Source organism: Arvicola amphibius, chromosome 2 (genome assembly GCF_903992535.2).
Source record: "Arvicola amphibius chromosome 2, mArvAmp1.2, whole genome shotgun sequence".
NCBI lineage: Eukaryota > Metazoa > Chordata > Mammalia > Rodentia > Cricetidae > Arvicola > Arvicola amphibius.
Genome location: NC_052048.2, coordinates 59,139,954 through 59,162,045, shown reverse-complemented (window position 1 = coordinate 59,162,045; position 22,092 = coordinate 59,139,954). Strand labels below are relative to the sequence as shown.

The window sequence follows — 22,092 nt, the reverse complement described above, 5'->3', positions numbered from 1 at the left end:
TCTAATATTACCGAAGGCTGGGCTCTATCTTGTTCTGCCCCTGTCCTGGGAAATGCATGGTGGCAGTAAGAAGGCCAGCAGCGAAAGCCTGTTCATGGTGTTTGTGTTTAACACGGTACACCACTCAGCATTTTCCCACTCAGTCCACACGCCAGCCCTGTAAAGGATGTGGGCTTTCCCTTCCCATTCTGTATAGGAGGAAGGTAAGATTTGGAAAAGTTTGCCCCTGGTCCTGGCTGCCAAGGGGCCAGTGCATTCAGAAGGTAAGCCACTACAGCCCATGATCCAGGTGACAGGCAGCTTCTAACATGCCGAGGGTGGCGGGTGGGTGAAGTAGGGACAGGGATTCTGGAAGGGGAGTCTGGGGGGGGGGGCAGAGGCACACACAGTAGAGCCTCCTCCCCATCTGGCTGCCAAAGCCAGGAGCAGCTCTGGTTGCCTCCGAAAAGGGAAACCTCAGATTACCATTCTCACTAGGGGGCAGAATGAGGACGCTGGAACTTGACGTCCCCTTACAGGCTCAGATCACCCCAAACTCCACCCATGTGCCAGATACTGCAACAGGGACTTAGGGGGTGACCCCAGAGAGACAGGCACGGTCCCTGCTCCAGAGTGTAGTAATCCCAGCTTGGTGTCACAAACAAGGTCACGTGGCTCCGTTTGACCCCTGAGCCTGCCTTTCCTGTAGGGAGAGGGTTGAACCTGGAGAGCACACACTGTCTCCATGCAGGGTTTGCTGTTCTCCAGGAAAGATCCCAGGGCATCTGCCCTGCTTACACGGGAGCTCTTGTGAAGTTGTTGGAGAACAGCCACCGAATGGATCTGCTGTGCATCCAGAAATATGAATGGAAGCAGAATAGATGGGTTTCCATGTGTAATTTGCATATCACCCCTAACATATCTAGGGAGAGCTCACTGTGCCCTGCTCGCCCTGAAGTAGGCTTCACCTCACCCTCCCAGCCAGGGGAGGGATCTGAAGGAGGCAGCAGGCAGTCAATAGGCGTCTCTTCTCTCCTCACTAGAGCCTGGGTCCCCATGTTTAGACCTGATGGGTTCAGTCAACCTGAGGAAGGTCCTGTGTAGCTGAGAGCTGGGCCGAGGCACTGGGCAGGTTCAGTCTAGACACTCAGGACTAACCCCAATTCCTGTGTCCAGGAATACTCTGCTCACTGTAGCCCATGGTCCAGACAGATCTGGGCTCCAGGTACGAACATTTGGCCCACAGTGGGCACTTTTGCTGTAGGTCAGGGCAGTTCTAACAGACAGACTAAGCTGGGGCAAAGCCCCAAGAAAGATGGCTCCTCTCTCCAGGCCCAGACCTATGCTCCTCCCTCTTTCAGGCACTGGTCACCTAGTTATAAGCTTTCTTCTCTCAGGGACAAATCTTGTGTGCAAGCCGTGTGACCAGGCTAGACTAGATGCCACAGACAGGCACCAGCTCTCCTACTTTAGGGCCTTTGACTGGCCTCTCCCAGGATGTCATCATCAAAGCACTCATGGGGACTGCTTGGCAGTGTTCCCGAGCCCCCAGCAGAGGAGGGCGCCACCTTCCTTGTACTCCTTGCCCCACTCTCATGAACCTCATCATCACCGCCCTATCTACTCTATCAGGCTGGGATGCCCTAAGGGAAGACCCTGTACTGCCAGCCCTGCACAGCTCAGTACAGCTTTACACAGGGGCCGCTATGCATGCATTGAGAATGTCAGCATCACACAGTATGCTGGGTCGTGCATTTGGAGACCTGACTGCTGCCAGGCTATGGCCCCTCCAGCTGCGCGACCCTCATCTTTGCCCTCTGTGGTCACCACCTTCATCAATCAGATCTGAGGGTGGTGGGATGAGGTCTCGGGGGTTCATCCTAGCTACCAGGCAGACGTCATAGCTGTCATGCATGAGGACGTTGATGGCGACAACATTCCACTGGTTCTCCCAAGGGTCCAGCTCCAAAATTTCTTTGGAGATAACCTCATGGCGATCTGAAAGACAGTAATATAGGAAGACAAAACAAACAAACAACACACGGTATGTTAATCTCAGAGACTGTCACCACTCTGACTGCATCCTCTTTGAGGGCCAAGGGTTAATCAACAAACCACTGAATAAGGTACTTAAAGACAATGGAAGTATGTGTCCTGATATTTAAGAATTTAAAGAAGACTATCATGCAGCTCACATTAAAACATTGTCTCAGCACGGCTGGAGAGATGGCTCAGCAGTTAAAAGCACCTGTTGCTCTTGCAGAGGACCCAAGTTCAATTCCCAGTAGCCACACGGGGCAGCTCACAACCACTTGTAACTCTAGTTCCAGAGGATCTGACATCCTTTTCTGGCCTCCTGGGACACCATACACACATATTACATGTACACAGAGGCAGACACTCACACATACACATAAAATGAAAATAAAAATATCTTTAAAACATTTTCAAGTATTGACAGAATACACCACTGTCTCATGTTGGAAGGATGTTTCAATGCTATGGAGTTGTCTTGATTTCTGTATGCACAAGTGTTGTAGAATATTATTTTAAGGTGTGTTATATTTGTTTATGCTGTGGAACATTTGTTTAATGGTGCAAAGATGTGTTGCATTTTTTGTTGCATTTGTTTAACTCTGTGACACTGTGTTACTGTGCCTGCATAAAACACCTGATTGGTCTAATAACAAGCTGAATGGCCAATAGCAAAGGAGAACAAAGGATAGGGAGGGTTGGCTGGCAGAGAGAATAAATAGAAAGAAGATAAAGGAGCAAGAAGAAAGAAGGAACAAGATAGAACAAGGAGGGGAGGACATTAGGGTCAGTTACCTAGCTACACAATAAGCCACGGAGAAAGAAGTAAAGAAAGAGATACAGAAATAGAGAAAGATAAAGTCCCAAGGCAAAAGGTAGATGGGATAATTTAGGATAAGAAAAACTGGCTAGAAATGAGCCAAGCTAAGGCTGGGCATTCATAAGTAATAAGACTCTGTGTGTATGTTTTATTTGGGAGCTGGGTGGCAGGTCGCTAAAGAGCCAAAAGAGAAAAGAATAAACAACCAACAACACACCTGATCTTTGAAGGGAAGCTCGCCTGTGCTCTCATGCCTTCCTTCCGCTGCCTGACCACCTAGTATCTTCTCACTGAACGGTGTGCCTCGTCCCCTGCCTCTGGACACTTACACTAGGCTCTTTCCCTCCCATAGTTCCTCCTGGCATGGCACGCCTCGCTGACCGTCACATAATGACGTACCAAGCAGGACAGCCTGGGTAGTGCAATCTTGACCCAGCCATCACCTTCTCTGCGCAAGTAGGTGGACAGATACTGACACTCAGCCAGGATGTGGGCAGGAAGCAGACAGTGTGAGAACCCTGGGCAGCTTGAGAACTTAGTAAAGGGGGCTTGAGAAAGATGTGGGCTGGGTTTTAGAAGACCTGTCATAGATGCCCCAGTGTTCCTGGACTGAGAAAGAGCAGGGGTTCACAATCCTGCAATGGGAGGTCACAGTGATTTCCAGAGGGGTTTTCTGGAGGGGTCTGCCTGGCAGGAGCTTATGCAGGAAGAAGAGAGAGGCAACCAGACTTGGCAAGTGGACAAGGGCTGCCGTGCGAGGATAGATGTCCTGCTTGGTACGTCATTATGTGATGGTCAGCGAGGCGTGCCATGCCAGGAGGAACTATGGGAGGGAAAGAGCCTAGTGTAAGTGTCCAGAGGCAGGGGACGAGGCACACCATTCAGTGAGAAGATACTAGGTGGCCAGGCAGCGGAAGGAAGGCATGAGAGCACAGGCGAGGCTTCCCTTCAAAGATCAGGAGCCTACTACTGTCTAGGTTCTTTATTTTGTCAGTTTTTAATAATTTATCTTTATTTATGTATTTGTGTGTTCACGTGTCCACAGAGCCTAGACGAAACCATCAGAACCCCAGGTAGTTATGGGCTGTTCTGTTGGGTGCTGGAAACTGAACTCAGGTCCTCTGCAAGAGCAGCAAGTGTTCTTAACTGCCGATACATCTCTTCTTTCCCCTAATATTTTCATATTTATTTTTCTATATTCTTTAATTATGTAAAGATATTTGAAATATCTATCTCTTATTCCTTTTTTGGGGTAAAAATACCAACTTTGTTTCTTCTAAATGTTTTCATGTAAAATACAAACAAAATTTTACATAACTGTCTCATAAATAAAATGTTATTTTTAGAATAGTAAATTTTTTTTTTTTTTTTTGGTTTTTCGAGACAGGGTTTCCCTGTAGTTTCTAGAGCCTGTCCTGGAACTAGCTCTTGTAGACCAGGCTGGCCTTGAACTCAGAGATCCGCCTGCCTCTGCCTCCCGAGTGCTGGGATTAGAGGCGTGCGCCACCACCGCCCAGCAGTAAATTCTTTTAAGGAAGGAAACTACAGCTTTTCTTAGAAAAAGGTTCTTTCTACATACAAAGAAACCTCTTTAAGAGGTTTAAGAACTTTAGCCTGATACCCGTTCTGGCCAGCAGGTGGCAATGAAGGCAACAATTCAAAGTGCAGGGTTTCCTGCTTTACTTCGTCATTTATTCATTCACTGATCATTCACTCACTGGTGCTGGGGATTCCTAGAACCCAGGGCCTCACACAGCTTGGGCAAGGCTCCATTGAGCTGCACACCCACCCCAATTACTTTTCTAAAAATCAAGCTATTTAATCTCCAAGCATTTGTTCAGTCCCTCGTTCTTCCATTCCGTAGTCTATACCACTGCTATAAGCCAGTGCTTTGTTGGACAGTGGGCCTCAGTGCATGCCTGTCAAGCTACAGCTGGCTTCTGGGCTGCAGCCTGGTGGCCATGTCTTTATCTGTGCAGCCATGGCTGATAGCTCCTGGTGGGTATGGATTCAAGGCTACAGAGAAATAATTTGCAGCCTGGGCAACAAGGACTGATGCTGGAAGTGGGCTGGGTCAACTGTATTCATTCTTTCTGAGATTTTAACCTGGAGGGAAAGGGCCAACTCGTGTGACTGAGAATCCAGAGGGTCATTACCTAGATTCTGCTACTTGGCCCTTTAAGAAAAAGTCGCTGACCCCTGGTGTACATCAAGGCCAGAAGGTTCAAAATGGATTATGTCGAAGCCAGAAAAAATGAAATGCAGAAACCTTCAGGAGGAATGCACTTAGGACAAGCTCTGCAGGATGGGGAGTCCAGGCAGGCAGGCAGGCATACCCCGCTTCTCACTCAGGCCTGCTTGTGGATGGAGCCGGGCTGGAGATGCTCCCAGGTGCAGTACTGGACTGAAGACTGAACTGATCAGAAGGCTGAAGCGCACCAGGCAGAGGTCAGCACAGGGAGAGGCGATATGTCTGAGTGAGGGGCACAGGGCTGAAATCCAGAAAGGCACTGGCCTAGGCCTCTCTGATGTGCTTGGAACACAGAGGGAATCTGTGGATCCGTGTGCCCAGGCACCCTTCCAACCCAATGCACAAAGACACTTGAGGGCACATGTGTGGCTTACATGGAAAGAGCTTAACTAATGCAGAAGCAAGGGCAGACAGGTTCGGTGAATCCTTCATTTGGAAAGTGGGCAGCTTGGGACAATGTATCATTGCTTTAGAGTGATATTTTATTTATTAATTAGTAAATAAAGCTTATTTACTAATTAATTTTATTTACTAATTAATAAATAAAACATCACTATATTTGTCTCTAGGTTTTTATTATCTGAACTCCATTGCTTTGTGCCTCTTTTCATTCTTTGTAATGTCCTCAGAGGACGGACTCCAGGGTCACATCATAGCTGATCCTCAAGAGCAGTGCCTGGCAAATGCCAAAAACAACTGACTATGAACACATTGGCCCTCCATGTCCACTGATTCCACATCTGTGAACTTGACCAACCCTGGATGTAAAATATGCAAAGAAGGCACCTCCATCTGTGTGAGCATGCAGTTTGTTCTCTTGTAAGAACCATTCGCAGCCAGGCAGTGTGGTACACACCTTTACTCACAGTACTCAGGAGGCAGAGGCAGGCAGATGTCTTGAGTTCAAGGCCAGCCTGGTCTACAGAGTAAGCTCCAGGACAGCCAGGGTTGCACAGTGAAACCTTGTCTCGAAACACAAAGAGAGAAGCATTTGCACAGCTGTGACAATGTGCTAGCTCATACACAAAATGTAGAAGCAGTTCTTAGACTGTGGGTCATGACTCCACACGAGCCAGCTGTGAAGACTTTGTCAACAGCAAACATTTTTTTTTCTTTTTTTGGTTTTTCGAGACAGGGTTTCTCTGTGGCTTTGGAGCCTGTCCTGGAACTAGCTCTTGTAGACCAGGCTGGTCTCGAACTCACAGAGATCCGCCTGCCTCTGCCTCCCGAGTGCTGGGATTAAAGGCGTGCGCCACCACCGCCCGGCTAACAGCAAACATTTTATAAATGCCCAAGGACTAAAAATTAGTTCAAAATCAAATGCACATTGTACCTGAGGCATTTCTGGCAGTGCTCACCTGTGTGGCACTGTGACCTCATGGCTGCCCTGGTTCTAAACACACAGCACCGACAATTGCTCTGCGCTCATCACACCATAGTGCCCCAAACACCTCAGCTTGGATTCAGACCTATGCAGGGCTTTTGTTTTGCTAATCTTTTTTTTTCTTTTGGTGTCTTTTGAGACAGAGTTTCTCTATAGTTTTAGAGCCAGTCCTGGAACTCACTCTGTAGACCAGGCTGGCCTTAAACTAACAGAGATCCACCTGTCTCTGCCTCTTGAGTACTGAAATTAAAGGTGTGTGTCACCATTCACAGAAACTTCACTGCTTTTATTAAACACACAAAATTTCTGCTCTTTTTCTAATTTTTAAAGATTTGTTTATTTTATGTACATTGTGCACCACACGTGTGCCAGGAGCCTGTGGGGGTTAGAGGAGGGGATCAGATCCCCTGGAACTGAAGATACAGATGATTCTGAGGGGCTCTGTGTCTGGAACTCAAGCCCAGGCCTTCAGCAAGAGCACAAGTGCTCAACCACTGAACCAACACTCCAGCCTCAAATTTCTGCGCTTATAAAAACACAGTCGTTTAATTTGGATCACAAAGACTTTTACTATTTCCCTACTGCTATTCCTAAGCATATAATACTCAAATCCATGAGTATTTTGGGGTTGTTCTGTGTTACACTGTCGGCAAATTTTGATTTGTGTACTTTTTTATGTATCTGTACCAAGGGTCATGTAAATTCTCGGGTGAAAACGGGTGCAAGTGGAAAAGTTTAAGAAGTCCTGGTGTAGGGTTTCTTGGTGTGTGTAAACTGCACACACTGTTGTCATATACGGACTTGAGCATATCCGGAGTCTGCACTGCCAGGGATGGCAACAGAGATAAGGTGTTTGCTGAGAGAAAATCTGAACAAACCCTCCACACGCACTTGTCTTTAGCTGATCAAAAAATCACTATTTTGGGGATCACAGATGAGTGATATGTCTTAGTTTTCCACTAGGTGTGCTGTTTAGAACACCTATGATGTGGGTGGCTGTTTAGAACACCTATGACGTGGGTGGCTGGAGAACACATCAGCTGAGGTACTTTCAGAGATCTGGAGGTTACTAATCACCTACTATAGTTGAGTTTATGGGCCCAGCAGTTTAAGCATCCAGACTCCTTTAATTTTTATCCCACCCTTGTTCCCGTAAGTACCTGATGTCCTCCAGAACCCATAAAGACCTGCAACTCCCCTTGTTTGAAGAGGAGCTTGATCCTCTCCAGGCTGGTGCTAACTCCTCAGCCTTGAGATGGAGCCCTACAAAAGCTCTGTCTGTATCTCTCATTCCCACTACTACCATGCCAAAAACCATGCAGAATAGTCACTAAGGTTGTTAGTCAACTCTAGCACCATGACTAAAGGCCCAAGGCAAATACTTTATAAAGAATAAAGGTTTACTTTGCTCTCAGTCCTTGAGGTTTTGTCCATGGTTTATTGGCCCCATTATTCTGGGACTGGTGCTGATGGTGATGCACATCGCAGTAGGAGTGCACGGTGGAAGAAGCTGTTCACTTTATGGCAGCTGGGGATCTGGGGAGGCAGGGCCTCACAGTCCGGTCCAAGGTTCCTGGAGATCTGGGGAGGTTGCGACCCAATGACTAAAGAATCCACCATTAGGCCTTATACATCCTAGAGGTTTAAGTGCCTCCTAACATCACCAAACAAAAGAGCAAGCCTTTGACATACAGTTTATGGGGGATACTACAGATTCAAATACTAGGAAAGGACACAGCAAGCAGTCTGGGTCTACAGGTGCCTTCAATACAGGTGCCCTGACCTTTCCTTTGTACTTAAGTATATTTTCTCCTTTCGACCGTGCTGACATCATCTTTCAATGCTTTATTTCATGAATTCTTTCATCTTCTCATATTACTTGTGTGTGTGTGTGTGTGTGTGTGTGTGTGTGTGTGTGTATGTGTTTGATACAGCTCTGGCTGGACTAGCACTGTGTAGCCCAGGTTGGTCTTAAACTCAAGGCCCTCTTCTGCCTCAGCCTCCAGGTACTGAGATTACAGGCCCAGGCCACCATGTTTGGCTGTCTTCTCTTATTTCTTCATAGAGAAAGCAGGGATGCAAGTTTCTCAGTCACCTCCTCTTGTTGGTTGATGTCTTCCTTGTTCGTCAGTGTAATCAGATCTCCACAAGTTCCCAGTGCTCCCCACTTTCATGTTTACTGAGATGGCTCAGTGGTTGTGGATATCTTGAGATCTGGGGTTTGTTTTGTCAGGCTTGGGGGTAGAGAATTTCTGCATTCCAGTGACCACCTGCTTCCTCTCATTCTCTCTCTCTCTCTCTCTCTCTCTCTCTCTCTCTCTGTATTTCTGATGCTTTTTGTTTACTATCTTGAGAACATCTAAATAATACTTTCAAATTGGAGGGATTTGGGGTTGAAATAATTAACTTAAAAGTTGTCTTGATGAAAATAATGAGAAGCTGGATGCAATGTATCTTAGTTAGGGTTTCTCTAGCTGGGACAAAACACCATAAACAGAAAGAAACTTGGAGCCGGGCGGTGGTGGCGCACGCCTTTAATCCCAGCACTCGGGAGGCAGAGGCAGGCAGATCTCTGTGAGTTCGAGACCAGCCTGGTCTACAAGAGCTAGCTCCAGGACAGGCTCTAAAGCTGCAGAGAAACCCTGTCTCGAAAAACCAAAAAAAAAAAAAAAAAAAAAAAAAAGAAACTTGGGGAGGAAATGCTTTATATGGCTTATACTTCTCTATCACTGTTCATCATAGAAGGAAGTCAGGACAGGAACTCAAAAAGGCAGGAACCTGGAGGCAGGAACTGATGCAGAGGCCATGAAGGGGTGCTGCTTACTGACTTGTTCCTCAAGACTTGTTCAGCCTGCTCTCCTATAGAACCCAGAACCACAAACTCAGGGATGGCACCACCCACAATTGGCTGCCCCCCCCCATAACTAATTAAGACAATGTCCCACAGCCAGATCTTATGGAGGGATATTCTCAGTTGAGATCCCCTCCTTTCAGATAACTCAAGCTTGTGTCAAATTGACTTAAAGCTAGCCAGGACACAGTGGTATAGAGAATGAGGCAGGAGGGTCACTGCAGCCTAGAAGTTCAGTACCAGCCTGGGCAGAGCAAGACTTGTCTTAAAAAAAACTAAAAAAAAAAAAAAAAAAAAATAATCACAAGACTAAATTCAGATAAGGACAAACACTTTCATTTGTGCAAGGTTGTCTGGTGTTAATAAAATGACTATTTAATTGACATTAATAACTGTTGAGAAAATCAACTGGCCCTTTGAACAACCATCTAAGAAACATTCACCGTTTTCTCCATTAATAGTGAAGGTAACAGGTTCAGACAAGCTAATCAACTTGCCTAAGTTCTACAGCCCTTGGCAAACAAAACTCCACTGTGTACCACTGTTCTGAGGGGTCTACAAAGCCTGATCAGTTAGTTTAATCACAGAAACAAGAACCCTGTGCCAAATGAATAAAAGGATGCATGCACCAGAACACTTCTAGAGTATTCACATTAACTAACAATGAAAAGGTTAGGGCAAAAAAAAAAAAAAATCTCAATACAGCAGAAGTCATAGAAGGTGTGTACCTGCCTGGAACGCAATTGAATTTAGATTTCACGATCAAAGAGCAAACAGCAGGATCATGATGTGAACAAACACACGGAAGAGGTTCCTGATACCACCTAGGATCTGGTGTGGACCGGGCATCACTGATAGACAGCAACATTGTTGGTCGTTAGGTGCAGCAGTAGCATGGGGCGAGTTCATACATCCACCCAGTAAAGGACAGCTGCTAATGAATGGGATGGCCTGGTGCTTACATTTCTTTAGAAGCACTTTGGACAAAACGAAAGGAATAGAACGCAAAAAAATATGGCAAACTGGAAAAAAAAAAGACAAACTGGTTGCTGTGGCCATTGGAGTAGACTGTGAGGGGAATCTTTCTGAAATGGACACTCTGACACCAGCGAGATGAGAGAGAGGAGATGTTACCCATGGACCGCAGCCAGGACATCCCCTGAAAGGCTTTGATGATGGTCCAGTGTATTCTCATTGTACTCTAAAACCACGAGGTAGAGTGGACAAGCACGCGGGATTTCACAGAAGGGTACACAGCAGTCAGCAGGTGGTTAGGGGCAAGGACCATTGTTTGAGCTATTCCTCCAGGTCACTCTGTTCCAGATAGCAAGTGAAGTCATGCTTGGCAAATAGGCCATACAAGCAGCGCTTTAAGTAAATCTCTAAATAAACGAATAAATCACTATCTAATCATTGGTCTTTTTCTACTTCAAGACAACTGTATTGTTTAAGACTAATCTGGTCAATTTAGTGGGACCCTGTCTTCTAGTAAGAATGTAAAAACAAGGGGGTGGGGTTGATGACACAGCTCAGTGGGAGAGCAACTGCCTAGCAATGCATGAAGCCCTTGGGGGTAATCTCAGAACAGAAAGGAAGAATAGGTATGATTTTCATTGAATTTATATACTACAATTTCAGATCAAATTGGGAAGGGCTCACAGTAGAGATCCTAATTAGAAGCTAATTAGATGTACTTCTCAATCTTGGGAATCGGGGAGGCTTATTATCTTTGTAAAACCCCAGTGAATACACTAGCCACATGGAAAGCAGGAAATCACATCGGACTTCTGACCTCAAATCAAGAACTTTCAGAAGTGTGACAGAATCATTTGCGCCAAGCTGAAACCTGTTTCTGAGAGCTTCTCTTGTTCTCTCTGCAGTTAGTTCCTTCTCTGTCCTCTGACATGGGTGCTGGGTTCACTCACTCAAATCTTTCATGTCCTTCTGAGGGCTCTACCACCATCTAAAAGGTCCCTGGTACCGTTCAGATTTCTCCAGTCTGTCATTCTACAGTGAATACTGTTTTAACTCAAGACTTGTTTAGAATGTTTAAGATTTTCCAGTGGAGGACTGGAGAGATGGCTCAGCAGTTATGAGTGTATACTCTTGTAGAGGACCCAAGTTTAGCTCCTAGTACCAAGTTGGTGGCTCACAACTGCTTTCTTTTAACTTCAGCTCCATGGGATCTGATGCCCTCTTCTTGCCTCTATGGGTATTGCATACACACACACACACACACACACAGACACACACATGCACGCACGCACGCACGCACGCACGCGCGCGCACACACACGCACGCACGCATGCACGCACATACGTACACATACACATATAATAAATTTTTGAAGAATTAAGCTGATTGCTTTTAGTTCCAGCTCTGGGGAGGCAGATTTATCTTGAGGTTGAGGCCAACCTGGTCTACAGAGTGAGTTTCAGGACAGCAGAGGCTACCCAAAGAAACCTTGTCTCGGAAAAAGAAAATTAAGCTAATAGTGAGGCATGCTGGTATACACCTTTAATTACAGCACTAAGGAGGTAGAGGAAGGTAGATCTTTGAGTTCAAGCCCAACCTCATCTACATTCTGAGTTTCAAGACAGTCAGAGCTACACATTGAGAACCTGTTGCAAAAAAAGCTGACTTGTAAGTATGAATGTATTAGTGTTTGACTATCCTTTGATAATAAAAACCATAAAACAAGTTATATCTATTGTGTATGAGGAGTTGACTCTCTCCTGCCACCATGTGGGTTCCAGAGATTGCACTCAATCAAGTTGTCTGTCTTGGTGACAAGGACAAGCTTTTTTTTTTAATTTTTATTGAGCTCTACACTTTTTTTCTGCTCCCCTCCCTGCCTCTCCCCTCCCCTTCAACCCTCTCCCATGGTCCCCATGCTTCCAATTTACTCAGGAGATCTTGTCTTTTTCTACTTCCCATGCAGATTAGATCCATGTATGTCTTTCTTAGAGTCTTCATTGTTGTCTAGGTTCTCTGGGATTGTGATTTGTAGGCTGGTTTTCTTTGCTTTATGTTTAAAAGCCACTTATGAGTGAATACATGTGATAATTGTCTTTCTGGGTCTGGGTTATCTCATTCAAAATGATGTTTTCTAGTTCCATCCATTTGCCTGTAAAATTCAAGATGGTATTATTTTTTTTCTGCTGCGTAGTACTCCATTGTGTAAATGTACCACATTTTCCTTTTCCATTCTTTGGTCAAGGGGCATTTAGGTTGTTTCCAGGTTCTGGCTATGACAAACAATACTGCTATGAACATAGTTGAGCACATGTCCTTGTGGCATGACTGAGCATCCTTTGGATATATACCCCAAAGTGGTATTGCTGGGTCTTTAGGAAGGTTGTTTCCTAATTTTCTGAGAAATCACCACACAGACATCCAGAGAGGCTGTACCAGCTTGCATTCCTACCAGCAATGCAGGAGTGTTCCCTTTACCCTACAACCTCTTCAGCATAAGTTGTCACCAGTGTTTTTGATCTAAGGGCAAGCTTTATTAGCCCCTAATTCATCTAAATAGATTTTAAATTTTTAACTTAATTGCATTGTGGACAAGTAAATGGTTTCTATAACTTCTAATCTGAAAAATACATTGAAATTATCTTTTGCTCTATTTACAGTTGGTTAACATCTATATTCTTTTTTAAAATATTTTTTTTAAATTTATTTTATGTGTATTGGTGTGAAGGTGTCAGATCCCCTGAAACAGGAGATACGGACAGTTGTGAGCTGCCATGTGGGTGCTAGGCATTGAACCCAGTTCCTCTGGAAGGACAGCCAGTGCTCTGAACTCCAGCCCCTAATATGTATATTCTTAAAGTATCCAACAGGAATGTATCCCCTATTTGTTTACTGTAAGTTTCTATATTTTTGTTTCGAGAGGGTATAGTTCCAGCAGGTCTCGAACTTGCTATGTAAATCATGTTGGTCCCAAACTCATAGCAATCACAGTGCCTCTGCCTCCCAAGTGCTACGATTAAAGGGGTGTGCCCATGCCAGAGCTTCCACATTTCTATGAATTAAGTTGATCTAGTTCTTGTCTTTGCCGCAGTGCTCCACAAGGGACTTTCTGTGCTGAGGGATGCACTCTAACGGTGCTGGCCAACACAGACAGGCACGTGGGATGTTGAGCACTTTGGATTATTGCTAGTGAAACTGAGGATCTGATTTTTAAATTTTTAATTGTTAATAGCTTAAACTAAAAACTAAAATAGGCACATGTGGGTATTAACGGTCTTGTTGGAGAGCTAAAATCTAAATCTTTTTGCTCTAGTTTCTAGCAACTTGATCTCTGGGTTTCTGAGAAAGGCATCTTCGAGTCCATGCGTTTTAATGGAGTTACTCCCATATCCTACTGTTTCCGGTAGTTTCTGCTTTCCCTATTTCAAAGCTATGTTAAGTGCAAAAGGACTATGCTTGTTCATTAGGGTTGGGGTGGTGATAGGAACAATTTGGCATCCTATGGTAGGGTGGGGTCTGTTGAGAGGCCAGCAACTCAAAGACTGTGGGGAGCTGGGGCCAGAATGCCAGCACTGCCCCTCGCTATCATGGCTGTGTCCCCTTCTTAGTGGCAGACAGGAGAGGACGCCTGGGCCCAAGCCTGGGCTGCGGGATAAGAGTGCAAGAGGAGGGAGCGTGCACTGGAGCGTGCACCGCCTCAGCAAGACTAGGAGAGGGCCAGTAGGACAAGAGTCTAGCACAGCTGTTGTCTGTTTGTTCCTACTACAAGATAAAGTAGCTGCTCCTCCACATGGTGGCGCTCTTGCTTTTTAGCAAGGCCACACTCAAGTCCTCGTTTTCTTTTGTTTTATTGGGAAGACGGACTTTGTGTTTTCCTTCAAATGAATGTAGGCAGACCTCTTAAAACTGCAGTCAGTTGTCTTTTCTGGATTTATTTCCCCAGTTTCCTTGTCTATTTTGTGTTCTCTCTCTCTCTCTCTCTGTTTTTTTTTTTTTTTTTTTTTTTTTTTTTTTTTTTTTTTTTTTTTTTTTTTTGAGACAATGCTTCCTAAGATGCCTCCTGTCCCAGAACTGGCTCTTTAGACCAGGCTGGTCTCAAATTGGAGATCCACCTGTCTCTGCCTTCCGAATGCTGGGATTAAAGGCGTGTGCATCACCACCACCCAGCCTTCAAGTTTTTTTTTAAGGATTTTTTAAAATTTTATTTAAAAAGCAAATTCAAGCCCTTAAGTTAGTAAATGCTTTCACATTAGCTGTATAAAAAATGTATTAGTTTACATCTCCCCATACTGCATACTACCACAGTACAGAAACTCCAGGTTGTTTCTTAAAACCATGTATGTGTTGCCATTTTTTCTAGGAGTCTGTTATTTCATTGACATGGAGTGAAAAATCACTGTATTAACCATAAAAGAAGGATGGCAACCAGACAGGCTTCTCCTCAGAAAGAGGGTGCACTGCCACACCCTTCTCTGTGACTGCAGGTGGTCACCATCCCCACCAGGTTGGTGTGGTTTGTCCTCTTGGTACGCTCCTAAGCTCAGGGCTCAGAGAACCAGGAAAAGGGGATGGTATTCGAGTTGACCTACTTAGGACGAAATATCAGCACACTAACAAGGAAAAGGAACAGGAGGCTGAACCCCATGTCAGCTCTTTTCAATGCAGCTAGTCCCCCAAAATAGACGCACCACACACAGCAGCATCACATTCCCTGAGGGGTCAGCAAGCTGTGGCCACTGCTCCAGCAGCCAGTGGTTCAAGAGCACGGTCTATAGAAAAATGGGCTCAGCTCTACCAGGGAGTAAATGAAATATGCACATGAGCTTTGGGGTAAATAAGTTAATGAAAGTCCACGTATGTGGCAGACTGTCCTGGCATGCACCCCAGTTTCTTTAGGGTGTGCCCTGTACTCTGGGAGGTGGGAACATCAGGGACCATTTTCATCTCCATTCGCTCTTTGATGCAGTCAGAAAACCGAAAGCGACGGTGTTTGGGGACTGCACACTGTTCTCCACTGACTGACCCATCAGAGAAATGCTAACTTTTTGTGTGTTATTATAGGAACAGTGTCACTACTTAAAAACTTTGTACATTTATTTTTTAATTATGTTCATGTGTATCTGTCTGCGTGCGGGTATGAACAGTGCCCACAGAGGCCAGAAGAGGATGTCGAGTCCCCTGGAATTATGAGTGATTGTGAGCTGCCTGGCTTCGGTCCTGGGAACTGAACTCATGTCCTCTGAAAGAGCAGTGCAGAATAAGTTCGGAGCCATCCCACACCTTTGGGATATTCTTAGGGACATGTCCCACCAGTTTATGTAGGGCACCCCTCGCCTCATCCATGCTTATGTTCAATTTCTCTTCCATGTTACTGTTGTCACCACGGTGACCAAACACCTGACAGGAGGTATCTTAAGGAGGAAGTTTTGTTTTCGCTTGCTTGTCTGTTCCTGAACTCAGTGTTTTAAGGAACACAGTCCATCATGGTGGTGAAGGCATGGCGGCTGACGGCTTCATGGTGGTGGGCGAGCGGTGGCTTGCTCTGCTCATGTGTAGGCAGACCAGGAAACATGCTGAAAGCAGGCCTGTTCCCAGAGGCCTTCTTCCTCCATCTAGACCCTCCTTCCTAAAAGTTCGTAGCCTCCCAAAACAGCCCCAGCAGCCAGGGACCAAGTCTTTACACACAGTAGCCTGAGAGGAGCAGCTCGCACCAAAACCATGATATCGATTTATTCCAATGTCCATCTCACTGCGTGCGCTCTACGTCCTGTCCCCTGTATGAATGACTCTGAGAAGGGGAATGAGCCATCTCACTGCGCATGTTGCTCTGGCCTCCTGGGTGTGTGAATAAATAATGAGGAGTCCAGGTTACTCTGGCCAGTGCCCAGTCAGGGATGTGACTGCTCTTCTGGTGGCAAGGAAGCTGCCTGTCAAATGAACTAATCCTGGCTCAGGAAGAAGGAGGCGGCAAGAGGCATGTCAGGACAGACATGATCAGCAGGTCTTTGTGATCTCACAGAGCACACAAGATAGGGATCACACAGATAGGAACGTGTGTCAGCATTCATGCTTTGGTCATGCATTTAACTGATTAAGGATTTCATCAAATTGAAAGAATACACCTGTAAAATTAATTTTGATCAAGGGACAATTGGCATTCCATTAATAGACTGTAAACACATCCCTAGCTTTTCTAACTTTATTTATATGGTGAGGTTTTGTTCTTAGTTTTTTTTTTTTTGGTTTTTCGAGACAGGGTTTCTCTGCGGCTTTAGAGCCTGACCTGGAGCTAGCTCTTGTAGACCAGGCTGGTCTCAAACTTACAGAGATCCGCCTGCCTCTGCCTCCCGAGTGCTGGGATTAAAGGCGTGCGCCACCACTGCCCGGCTTGTTCTTAGTTTTTGAGACAAGGTTTCATACACACACAGTCCTGGCTGGCCTGGAACTTGCTATGTAGACCAGGCTGGCTTTGAATTCACAGTGATCCACCTGCCCCTGCCTCCCAAGTGCTGTGGCAATACCACAATGTCCAGCCTGGAATGTTTCTATTAAGTCACATAGAAGCATTGGGATAGCAGAACAGGGGCTGGCGGGATGGCTCAGCAGTCACTCTTCCAGCGGACCTGGGTTTGGATCCTGGCACCCACATGGCAGCTCGCAACTGTCTGGAGTAGCTCCAGCTGCTATGCTCTTTGTGCTGCTGAGTGCTTTTCCCATGTATAGTTTACCACATCTTGTTTCTTTGTTCATCTCCTTAAGGGCCTTTGAGTTGCTTGCTCAGTTTTAGAAATTCTAACTTGAAAGATATTCATGTACAAGTTTTTGTGTTAGCATTCTTCTCTCTGGGGTAATTACAGACACATGCATCAGGTGACCTGCTTTGCTGTTTTCCAGAGTGGATGCTTCATTTTGCATTCTCACCAGGAATGCATGAGAGTCTGTTTTGCTTAACATTCTCCTTAGGTCAAGACCTAATTGTCAAATAATGTCTTAAAATATTTAGCTTTTCAGATAGTTTGTAGTAGCTCATGGCAACTTTAATTCACATTTTCTTATGGAAATGGTATTGAGCATCTTATTTTAGACTTGCTTGTCTACTTTGGGGAAGAGTTTGTGCAAACTTATATCTATTTACTTATTATAATGTTTTGTTTCTTATTTGTTGGGTGGGAGTTGGTTCTCTATTATCTATCAAACAGGTTGCTAGGCTTGGGAGCAAGTGAACTGGTGACCCACATCAATTCCGAGCACTTTCCTTACTTTGCTCAATTACATGCTTGTTAAAATTCAATTTTCTGGCCAGGGATTGTGGTGCATGCCTTTAATTCCAGAACTTGAATGGCAGATGCAGGAGGGTCTCTGTAAATTCAAGGCTATCCTGGTCTATATATCGAGTTCCAGACTAGCATGGCCACATGATGAGATCCTATATCAAAACAAAACAAAGGAAAACAAAATAATCTGCCACATTTGTTTGGGTCCATTTATGGATGTTTGATTTTTATTTTTTTTTACTCATTTTTGTGTTCTTCCTGTCCTGGCTAGTTTTATATCCACTTGACACATGTGGGAGTCATCTGAAAAAAGGGAACCTTAATTAAGAAACCGCCTGCATAAGATTCAGTTGTAAGGCATTTTCTTAGTGATTGATGGGGGAAGCCCCAGCCCATTGTGGGTGGTGCCACCCCTAGGCTGGTGGTCCTGGATTCTATGAGAAAGCAGGCTGAGCAAGCCATGGAGAGCAAGCCAGTAAGCAGCACTCCTCCATGGCCTTTGCATCAGCTGCCTCCAGGTTCCTGCTTGACTTCCTTCAGGGATACCAGAAATGCTGAAGAGTAAGCCAAACAAACCCTTTCCTCCCCAGTCTGCTTTTTGGTCATGGTGTTTTGCTGCAACAACGGAAACCCTGACTAATACACTCCCCGTCACCAGTCCCACACTGTGTTAATGGCTATCTTTACACCAAGTCTTCAAGTTAAACAGTGAACACACTCACTCTCTTCTTCTGGTTTCAAAATCACTTCGGCTCCTCTAGCTCATTCATTTAGCTCTTCCCAAACACAGATCTGATGTGGGAGAGTCTTCTGTTTGTGTTGATTTCATTCGTTAATAAAGAAACTGCCTTGGCCAGCCCTTAGGTGGGTGGAGTAGACAGAACAGGAAGAAGGAAGTGAGGTAGATGGCTCAGTCAGATGCCATGCCTCTCCTAAGTTAGTCAGACCACCATGCCTCTCCTCAGTGAGATGCCATGAAGCCAGCCACCAGGTCAGACATGCTGAATCTTTCCGGGTAAGACACCACTCATGGTGTTACATAGATTACTAGATATGGGTTAGTCAAGATGTGAGTAAGAAGCTGAAATTAATGGGCCAGGCAGTGTTTAAAAGAATACAGTTTGTGTGTTGTTATTTTGGGACATAAGCTAGCCAGACGGCCAGGAGCTGGGTGGTGGGATGTGGCCCTCAGCTCCACGCTACACAGATCCTCAACATTTGTTGTTAGATATATCCACAGAGCCACCTCTTCAGCACACTTCCCTTTAGCATGTTCAAGATAGGGTCTCATGAAGCCCAGGCTTTCCAACTCTGTGTGGCTGAGGGTGATGTCAGCATCATTCAGGTTCTCCTGCCTCCATGCCCAAGTACGGGGATTAGAGGCATGCCTCTGCTCCCAGGTTTATCCTTTGACTTTTTGTTTTGTTCTGTTTGTTTGTTTGTTTGTTTGAGACAGGTTTCTCTGTGTCTCTATGGCTGTCCTAGAACTCACTCTGTAGACTAGGCTGGCCTTGAACTCAGAGATTCTCTTGCCTCTGCCTCCCGAGTGCTGGGACTAAATAAAGGAGTGCTCCACCATACCTGGCTCATCTTTTGACTTTGACCAGTGGTGCAGTTATATTTACACTCGATTTCTTTTCTTGTTTTTGAGGCGGGGTCCCACCATGTAGTGCAGGCTAGCTTCAACATCACAATCCACTGGACAAAGCCTTGGGGTCTGAGGTTACAGGGGTGCACTACCACACCCAGTGTCAGTCAGACTTTTGTAGATAGCATATAGTTAGATGCAGTCTAGTAGTCTTAACAATCTTTGTCTTTTAGTTAATTTAATTAAGACCACAGACAAGAGAATGGCCAGAAACAATATGCAAGTAAATAGATGTAGTTTCTAGTGAAATTTTATTTATATAACACAGTGAACTAGATTTACCAGGGATGGGCTACAGTTTCTAAATTGCTGGATTTGGCTATTATATTTGCTGTGATATTAATGTGCTGGAGTTCAGGTCTAATTAATTAAAAATTCTTTTTCTTCTTTTTTTTCTTTTTTAACTGTGTGAACATTTTCAATTTCCATTTTTAATTTATCTTGAAGTTTATAATCCCATGTCTCTGGTCATATTTTAGTAGATGCTGTAAGGCTCATTATATACTCTATATACAGTTGTATACAGCTGTACACATTGGCCATTCTGAATTAACACATTGTTACTCTAGAGTGTAGGAATCTTTCTACAAGTAGCTTCCCTTCCCACAGAGAGGGAGATGGCCCCTCTGTGGGTTAGAAATGCACACTGAAAGTACCACCAGGAAATGTGAAAATTTCACTCTAAAGTCACATATTTTAAATCATTAAGGGAGAGAAAATATTCTACAACAGGTACCCAGATATTTACTCTTTGTGTTTCTCTTCATTGACTCTTGAGGTTTCAGGTCTCTTGGCCACTTTCCCCTATGATTCTGGACCTGGAATCAGGGCCTCGCACATAGGCAAGAGCTACTACTGAACCAATGTCCTGCCCTCCAGGTTTCTCTGTGGTATCATTTGCTCTTCATCTCTGGGAACTTTCTTTTCAACAACGGGTCTGCTACAACAAGTTCTGTTTCCCTCATGTAGGGAGCGTCTTGTCCTGACTTTGCTGGTTCCTAAACAACATCCTTGCTGGTGTCAGGTTTCAGATCCTTGTTTGTTTTTAAGTCCTTTAGAAATCATGTCCCATCCTTGGCTTGAGAAATCTGGACATTTTAATATCTGTTCTCTTATCTGTTGACTTTCTCTTGCTTCTTTCAAGGCTTTTCTCTGTTGTTGGTGTTCAGAAGTTCGATTATAATGTGTTGGGCATGACTCCCTGAAAGTCCTTGACAGCTCACAGGCTTCGGGAGCAGTAAGCTCTCCTGAGTTCGCCTTGCAGTTACTTGTTTCTGTACTTCTAAGGAGTATGCTCCATTCTAAGCAGCTCAATTAACAACTTATTTATTCTGCTTTTAGTTAAGTCCTTCAGGGTTGCAGCTAGTAAGAGTTTACTTATCACATAATTGCATTCAATAAAACATGTTAAATGAATAAAATCTAACAGGCATCACCCAGGGTAATAATTCTCAATCCCGACAACATATTACAGTAATCTAAAGTCCTTTTAGGGGTGCTGAAATGGCTCAGTGGGTAAATGTACTTGTTACCAAGCCTGATGATCTGAGTTTCATCCCAGGGACCCAAATGGTGTAAAGAGAGAACTGATTCTCAAAAGTTATCCTCTGACCTTCACATACATATCACACACACACACACACACACACGCACACACACACACACACACACACACACACCAATCTTTAAAGATCCTTTAAATAATATCCAAATAATAATACCATATACTCCATATATCTCCATACTAAATACTATAATGTAATATAATTTAATTTGACAGGCAGCCTACTATTTATGAAGCAGACTTTTGGAGCCAGACTCCATATGTGACTCTGAACTCCAAATTCAATATTTGCCATCCGTGTGACCTCCTGCGTGTCAGTTTCTGCATCTATAAAGGTGATACCAGTATCTCTCCCTCGCAGGCTGTCGTGAGAATAAATGAATGAATTCATGCACAGTGCTCAAAGCTGATGTTAGTGCAGTCAACACCAGCATTGGTCTTACGCTGCATCGGATAGTGGAAGAACCCACAAAGTACTTCCCAGTGTGTTTTCTCCCTGCTGGTTTGGGTTTGTCCTTTGCAGCCACCATAATCTCACCACCTAGACTAGTCTAGACTTCACTAGAGGAGACAAAGGGGTGTAAAGAAAGTTCTGCTGGGCAGACAGGGGAATCAGGAAGCCTTTCCAGTTCCCAGTGAAGGAAGAAGGATGGGGAAGGAACAAAATTGAGGTGGGAATGTTGGGTTCCTGGGAAGCCAGCTGAGGTTGAGTTGAGCCCTGGTGGGCTGAAAGCAGACTATCTCAGGCTTCTGGATGAAATCTAGGAGACAGAGATGGGCCGAAATGGAGATGTCGCTGGTGCTGCTCCCTAGCATGCCTGCAGAGCTTCCTTGCAATTTTGGAGGGAGGCAGTAGCTGCAGGTTACACCTAAGTGCCTGTGCTGTAATAAGTCCAGCACCAGAAAACCCTGATGAACTGAATTCAATGTCTTCAAAGAGCTCAAGGTTTTCACAAAATGCCACAGTCCGAGCCCATGTGGTCCCTTGAAAAGCAGTATTCGTGGGTACCAAGCGTGGGCAAAGGAATCACTTTCCCTCCTAGGGTCACAACTGTCATCTTTTGGGTATTCTTACAGCTGGAATGGGTGTCTGCCACTAGGTGTCGTCTGCCACCACAGTCTTCATCTCTGGGACGCGTTATTTCTGCCTCGTCCTTTGCAAAACACAGGGTTTATTTGGGAGCTGATGATGTTCTGAAATTAGGCGGTGAGGTGGTCACACTAACTTTGTGAATATGCTAAAAACCACATCCCACTGTTTTTTTTGCCTTTAGGGAGTGAATGTTACATGAATTATATGTACTAATGCTTG

The 22,092-nt window shown here is 44.9% G+C and overlaps 1 protein-coding gene across 1 annotated transcript in view; it reads right to left on the bottom strand.

Annotated features, from left to right (window-relative positions):
* Positions 1-1,783: 1,783 nt before the first annotated feature.
* The window catches only part of Kbtbd12 (kelch repeat and BTB domain containing 12), a 63,432-nt gene continuing 43,123 nt past the window's right edge, over positions 1,784-22,092 (bottom strand). The window contains exon 5 of the mRNA XM_038317790.1: positions 1,784-1,977. Coding sequence (XP_038173718.1) covers positions 1,784-1,977 — 194 coding nt within the window. The remainder of the gene's footprint in view (positions 1,978-22,092) is intronic.